Here is a 7,824-nt window from a genome sequence, read left to right on the forward strand (position 1 = left end):
GAAACGTGTAACTCCCTATGATCCGTATTGTACAAAGCCTTTGCACATTCGTTTCCAATAAGTACCATATTTGTCAAATCACGAGAAAAAAAATCAATCAAGATTGCAATACTTGAATTTAATTTCACAGCGCGAGCCAGCTCGTGCTAGCTGGCGTAATCTTGTTTTTGAACAAGCTTGGTTGAATAAAGATAAATTTGGTTAAATTCTCCTACTTTATCTTCGTCAAGTAGTCTGGAGAACTTCACGTGGATACACTTGATGAATTTTTTTAGTTTCTTTAGGAACTTTACGGCGCTTAGGTAGGAATTTAAGTAACTTACCGCAAAACCGAAAATGATGTTGCGGGTGTTCGCAAGCATTCGCGTACAAGGTTCTTAACAAAAGTAAATATTCAAACGCTGCGAACCCGCGTTACACGTTTCAACCCCTATGAGGTTCTGGTATCACTATACGATTGTTTTAGTCAGTGCCGCAATAACGGAGAGAACAATTAGGTGTACCATTGAAGTGGTACACAAAGAAAGAACCGCAGTTTCTCACTTGGACGTAGAAAGCCCATGCACCGTCGGACAACCAACAACAGTTTGAACGGTAATGAAAGCAGACACGCCTGGATACTGTGCCGTCAGCGACTGTAGGATGTTCGCCATTTAACCAGCCGGGTGCTGGAGTGCCACAATTGTGTTCAGGTGGACATGAAGTAGCCATTTTAGTGCCTGCAGCTCCTTGGAAACGGTACCAGCCAACATGATTAAGGTCACATTTGGACACAGTGCCGTCGTTAAAGGTTATCTTTCTGTCAGCGCTGGTCAGATTTTGATAGTTTTGACATTCTGAGGAACGAAGAGCAAAAGAAAGACAATGAAGTCCAGCGAGTCAAATGAGTCAGCAAATTAAATAGTGAAAATATAATAACAATCCGCGTGGCCTCGGGTCAATTCAGTAAAGCTTTTACGCCTGTAATTAACACGTTGGACCGTTGTTTTTACAAGCGCGCGCAAAATCAAGTTCAATAAACGCCGTTACTAGCCGGAGTTACAAACGTCCGACTAGTAGTTACAAGTGTAGCGCTATTTTGAAATTAAGCCAATTCAATGAATTTTTTTTACAGGAGTCCAAATTGTTTTTGTTGGCCTTGGCTTTAAAGCGAAAGCTTTCGGAAAATTTAAGACTTTGTATGGAGAAGTTTGGAGTAGTTTTGGCGGAGACTGTGCACGCGCGTGGCGTTCGGCTGTAGTGTTTCAGTTTTGTATGTTTGAATAATGTACTTGATGAGGACGGCATTAAATACTCGGACTCATAGTTCGAGCTGCACATCCACTTCGTTTATTTGGACTATTCCATCTATTCCACTTTATAGAAAGGGAGCCAGTTTGGAAAAAAAGTAACGCACATAGACTCATTTTACCTTCAGCAGAAACCGTGCAAGATTTTCCATCTCCTATGTAAGGATGGTTGCATGAACAACTGTAGGATCCTAAAGTGTTTGTACATGAAGCTAAACTGGAGCAGTCATGTACACCGCTGACACACTCATCAATATCTGCAAGCATTGAAAAAGAACCAGATATGTCACATTTCTATCAGTAGCTTAAGTATTACATTGCGCATCTCGTACTGCGCATAATTTTACGCGTGATTAGCGCGTGCACATTAAGAAAATGGCGGCTTTTTTTATACGGCTTGCTCGCAAATTGCAAGAGCGGTAAATTCTCGTTTTCTCGTAAACGAGTACCGGGCCCTATCATTTGTTTCTATTTTTTCTAAGTCTAGCAATCACCTTCTTTCTATAAAATGAAAGTGAAGACATTTCTATTGTAGAAAAATTAATAATCAGCGGAAATGTTGTCTTAGCCAGTACTCGTGATAATGTAATAGTGACCTCGAGATCACTACATGCTCGGAACAAGTTGAATCTGCGTCGATTGAAACTGCGTGCCTCTTTTAAAATAGCGAAACATTTAATAAATTGTTTCTTGAAGTCGATGTGGTACATCTTTAGTTATATTTCGCGTTTTGCCGTTTCTCCCTATTTTTTCTGCTCTCAACGTGAGAAGTGAACGAAAGCTGATATTGTAAGGAATTATGGGGTATATTAGAATAGCGTGCCCCCTCTTTTTAATTTAAAAAAAAGTGAACAACCAATAGGCAAAGTTTGAGCGAAAATCCATTGTCAGTTCTATTTCGATGAAATGACCTTAAAGACCCCCTTAAAATTGCACGGCTAGTACGACAACGCTTTGTATTGGACAAATCTAATTGGGTCTGGCCAAATAGTCTTTTACAGGGCCAGAACTGGAGTGTGGGATAAAACTTAACGGCTCTTGAAATTCAAATTTAAGTATGCAAGTAAATAATACGTAACATGACAGTCATGTAAGGTATAATTAGCATAAAATACAGCGACTAGGGTATAGTATGTGTAAACGTGGATTAAAAAATATATATACAAAAGATGAAACAAAAAGAAACAACAACAACAGACAATAATAATAGTAATAATAATAATAATAATAGTAATAATAATAATAATAATAATAATAATAATAATAACTGATAATAATAATAATAACGATAATGATAAAATAAAAATAAATAAATATTTTAAAGAATGCGACAAAAACTTTGCAAAACATGTTTCAATAGAAACCTCTGTCATCTTCAGTTGATTAATATGCAAAGCGTTGAAAGTTGAATAATAGGTAGACATGCAAAATGCTAATTACGATAAATAGTGACAGCAGAACGAACAAAAAACGTGACAATGTGAGAATTAAAACGATAATTTTAGATTTACACGGTGCAATTTTCAAACCAACAGAATTCTGAACATTTTCAGCTAAGGACCACGCCGCAGCTTTAACAGTGCTTTAAGGACGTTCGCGCGAAAATCTTCCAACATTGCAATTTTTCTTAAAATTTCACCAGAGCTAGTTTATTAGTTACTTTTATCAGAAATGTAAAAAAAAAGTGGGGGTCACCGACTTCGTTTCCGAGATACGATAAGCGAAAGAGGGCGCGTATTTGGATAAATTTCACTTCGTCACTCGATATGACCTCAGCGGCTTCGGGCGACAAAATATTTTAAATTAATTGATGTAGGCTAACTTTCTTTGTCTGAATTTATTTTAGTGGGTAAATTATACAAATATATTTCGGTTTTGAAGTCCCTTAAGGAAAATCTTGCCTTAAAGAATTGGATTTGCGAACACTCGAGACTGGAAAATGTGACTAATTTGGTCGCGCGCGAGGGGAGAAAATGAAAAAATAACAAAGTTCCAACATTGGAAATTCGCTCATTTTTTGTCAATCAGTAGAGATTTATCGGTTAAGGTGGTATATCCCGAAAAAAGTGGGGCTCACCGACCGTTTAAGAGAGGAAACTGCAAGCGAAGTTAACGCAACGGCTACCAACCCTATACGTGTTTGGAAAGTTTTCTCAGCGCGCGCGCTCGTGCATGACGTCGCGTGACGTTGCGACATGAATTACGTGCGCAGTAAGGATGCGCATAAACAATTAGCGCGAACGTCCTTAAATAACGTACCATCGCAACTTTTGCCATCTCCTGAAAATCCAGCTTTACATGTACAAGTGTACGATCCAGATGTATTGCTACAGACAGCATTGGCACCACAGCTATCAGAGTTCAAAGCACATTCGCCTGTACCTAAATATTGTCAATTAAGAGTTGTATCAGCTGAAACTTACTTCAGTTAGTAAGCATTTTTTAATAGCTAGCTCAGTTCTTTATAACAGTAGATAAGTTAAATACTTCACAAAGTTACACGAAGCATTAATGTCACGGCTACATTTGTCTATTATCTTGCTGGTACTGTTTGTTTCCTTTTCATCCAAGTTTGTTTGATCCTTTTTTTTTCTTCCAGGCTTGTTTGTTTGTTTTCTTTTCCCTGCCCTCTTTTCTCGTTGATCGATAATTGATTGGCAGCGCGTGATTTACTTTGTTTTTTCGCCATAGACTTTAGGCCAAGTAAAAAAAATACAAATGTTTCTCGTCCCCGCCCGCTTCATTTTCTGAGGCCGCCTCTCTTTTTTATTATTTGTTATTGGTAAAGTTGGAACGAACAAAAACTAACAGACATTACTTTCACTTTGTACCTAGTTGAAAATTCTGTAAGACATGGCTTTTGTCTACGTTTTAATAGAAATTAGACCTTGCAGGATTCATTTTGCAAGTTCGCTTCTGGAGAATTTGACGATGGAGGAAAAAAACATCGATATTCGAACAACGCAGGTAAGGATTACAACAAAATAATAAATAATATAGAAATCCGGACAAGAAACTTTTTTTTTCCTTGGCCTTATGTGCACGTTTTCGCTCAGTTATATCTGATTCAGAAATAGCAATAGCAGGAATTTCAGTGTTGTTTTTAAAAATATGAAAGTACGTATCTTGCAGAGGTGGCGGAGCGTGTCCCAAAAATACTCGGCAGGTTTTCATATTTAGAGCAACTCTTTTCCGTTCTTGCAACTTTTTGTTTTGTGAGCAGCTTCTAGATCGAAGATTTCTGAAGATTCTCCGATTGTTGTTTGAAGGCCCTACGAACGTTTCCGATCATTTTCAAACTTTTCCGAAGATTAACGAAGTTTTCTGAAGCCTTCCAAGAAAATTTGGAAGATGTTTGAACTCACTCACGAGACGGAATATCTCGACAAACCAATATTATGCTACGCACGCGATATTTTTCTGAGCCCCCCCCCCCACCAAATTTTTGTTGGGGGGGGGGGGGGCTACAGCCCCCCTTGCCCCCTGCTCCGTTGACTAAGTGTTGCTTGTTCTTACAGCACGGTTGTTGAAAAATCTTGATACACTGAGAGCAAAAATTAGGTATTTAAACTAACAGGTTTTCTCAACCTACCAGGTTTTGGTTTGATCTTTTCTTGTAACTCGCTGACCATTTCAGTAAGTTCTTTTATCTTTGAGCAGGCTAAAATACAAAAGTAAGCAATATTAAAATCGCATTAAAACTTGTTAGAATAGGATTAAGCACAACTGTGATGTGACACGTCAGCAAATGCAAAAAAAAAAATTCAAACTTACGCTCTGACCAATACATGTGACAAGTATCAATCTGTTATGTTTCCCTTGGGACCGGTGATCAAATTTGATAAAAAACATAAGATGATAAGATTCTGAATTTTCCCTTTTTTCACGGTCAGTCTTGGCAGCAAAATACAGTCACACAGCAAAGTCGGGAGCATTTGTTTCATATTACCCTTGTCACGAGGATTTTACGACTTTTCAGGTCAGAATTGTTGTGTATATTTACCTTTGCATTCCTCTAGTGCTTTTATCTTTTCTTCCTGTTCTTTCATCTTTGCGTTCAATTCTCTCACGGTTTTTTCTAATACTTTTGTCCTTTGTTTTAGCCCTCCTCCTTTCTTGGCCAGTACGGGTTTGACATCTTCCATTAGAACAATGAACAACAACAGACAAGGCAAAAGAACAATCTTCAGATGAGTGGCCATTTCTGTGGAACAACAACAACAAAAACGTTTTTAAACTGAGGTCTTGAGAACAGCAGACACGTAAAGATTTTTAAGAAAAAAGACAATTTTTTTAAGTTTGAAAGACATGTTTCGACAGAGCATCTGTCATTTTCAGTTAAATAATTTACAAAGCACAGAGAGTTGAATAATTTTTTGTCTACTTATTATTCAACTCTCTGTGCTTTGTAAACCATTCAACTGAAAATGACAGATGCTCTGTCGAAACATGTCTTTCAAACTTAAAAAAATTGTCGTTTTTCTTAAAAAAAAAAACGTTTCACATCGCAAGCGAACGCCATTTTCTTTTGAACGAGAGATTATAACACGCATAAGAATTTTACTTGCACTACTCACCCTGAATATGCGTCAATATGCACTGTGAAATAAAGGACGCTTTAGTTCCGAAGTAACCACTTTAGTTTTCAAACGGTCCAAACCTGCGAAGAATGAATATACGAACGATTAGCCAAACATCATGAAAATACTATACATCATCACATAATACAAGACACAGAAAAAAAGGAAAAAAAAGAGCAATAAAGCATACTTTGTATCTGGTTGCTCCAACACAATATAGTTCTGGAAATAAGCACTGGCGTTTAAGAGAACATCGTTAAGGATGAAGATGACATGTAGTTCTCCTATTGGTTGTTAGTGACATCACGAGATGTACCATTGGTTGCCTTGAAAATGCTCTGACTACTGACTACTAACTGTTGCTAAAGTGAAAATAATTACCTGGCAATTGTACCGGTGGGACAAAAATGTGATCTTGCCGAAGTCAAAAGGCAAGTCCGATGCAAAACTTTCCAAAATAAACGCTGGGCAGATGATTTCGGAACTAAAATGGCAAAAATGAAAGATAACAGCGGAACGTCTTGCGAGCAGTGTTGACCGCTTATTTTAGTTATTGCCTGCACTTCTAATGAATGATATATAATTTTGCACATGATGGTTGCCAAGAATAACTCTTTTCTAAACGCCAACAAGTCTGATACAATTCTTCAAAATGTTGCGTTATTCTCACATCACTATGCTTGAAAAAGTCGTCGTTAACGTCTGCTCCAAAAAATTAAACAATTTTGCTTCCTTCAGGCAGTAGCCTTAAAACGATTGCGTATTGTGCTGCGGAAAATTCTGAGATATTCTGATCTTATTTCTGCTCAGATAGATATTTTCTTCTGAAAATTATGCTAAGATATAGCTAATCTGCTCTCAATTCTAATCAGTGGTATCTGCCCTGCTCTCAATTCTTATTTTTAGACATAGCCTTTCTGCTGGAAATTCTGCCTGGATATAGATGTAGCTATTGTAGCCGACATTCTGCTTACATATTTTATTATCTGAGCAGAATGTCGAGTACAGCAGTTTCATCTGGGCAGAATTCCCAGCAGAAAAAATACAGTGGAACCCCGTTAAAAGGGTCACGCAAGAGTGTCCGTATTAAGCGGGCACTGAGAATTAACGTCACGGAAAAATTCTGTGTCCGAGCCAAGTGGCCAATACAGCCTGAGCTTACCCCGGTTCCTGTAGCATTAAGCGACTAGGATCATGCCACTGTATTACTAATAAAAATGCGTTTATTTTAAAAAGTTTTTATTTCTATCAGGGTGCATGTTGCACCCAGTCGTTACAAATGAAAATGTACGGCAACCTCGATGAGAGACGCTGGGAACGAGGTTGAATGTACGGTGCAAAGATAAGCAGTGACCGAAAAGTGTCCGTAAAGCGAGGCTAACTCTCAACTCTGTATGAAAACGTTTCTCTTGGGTCCCAGAAAGGTGTCCGTTGTCTGAATTAACGGATGTTCGTATTAAGCGGGTTAATGTAAGAGAAAGTGTATGAGCTCTTTGTCGGGACAAACGAAACTGTCCGTAATAAGGGGCTGTCTGTATTAAGCGGGGGTCCGTAAAGCGGGGTTTATGTCTTAAAAAAAACTGAGAGCAGAACAGAAGGAAGGAATGTCACAGAAAATTATGGGTCAAAATGTTGTTTTTGCTTATATTTTTCCCATAGTAAGGAGTAACTAAATGTGGCGTAGTTTGTTTTCGAAAATTAAAGACCGCTTCAATTTGGAGAAATCAAAAGTGACGATTTTCGTTGTCGGCGACTTCAAAACAGCCAAAATTTAACACGAAATCGACTGTTCACAAAACTTCGCTCGCATGTCAAAGACAAGAGGGTTGGGAAATTTTTTTTTCCAATGACTAGTTTATAGAGACTTTTATTTCTAGGTTGATGGGAAATTATCATCTCTGCGATAATCGATACGATACGGTTGTTATCGAGACTCGTTGAAGCGCTACTCGTTT

General features: G+C 38.0%; 1 protein-coding gene across 1 annotated transcript; it reads right to left on the reverse strand.

Annotated features, from left to right (window-relative positions):
• Positions 1-462: 462 nt before the first annotated feature.
• LOC144657386 (pancreatic secretory granule membrane major glycoprotein GP2-like) lies at positions 463-5,308 on the reverse strand. The gene is made up of 5 exons (XM_078517737.1): positions 5,293-5,308; positions 4,882-4,950; positions 3,549-3,671; positions 1,412-1,546; positions 463-836 (listed from the first exon to the last, which is right to left on the reverse strand). The coding sequence occupies exons 2-5, from the start codon at positions 4,919-4,921 to the stop codon at positions 463-465; spliced, it is 672 nt and encodes a 223-aa protein (XP_078373863.1). The 5' UTR covers positions 4,922-4,950; positions 5,293-5,308.
• Between the last annotated feature and the right edge of the window lie 2,516 nt (positions 5,309-7,824).

This window comes from Oculina patagonica, chromosome 6 (assembly GCF_052425735.1).
Source record: "Oculina patagonica isolate OP01 chromosome 6, crgOcupat, whole genome shotgun sequence".
Taxonomy (NCBI): Eukaryota; Metazoa; Cnidaria; class Anthozoa; order Scleractinia; family Oculinidae; genus Oculina; species Oculina patagonica.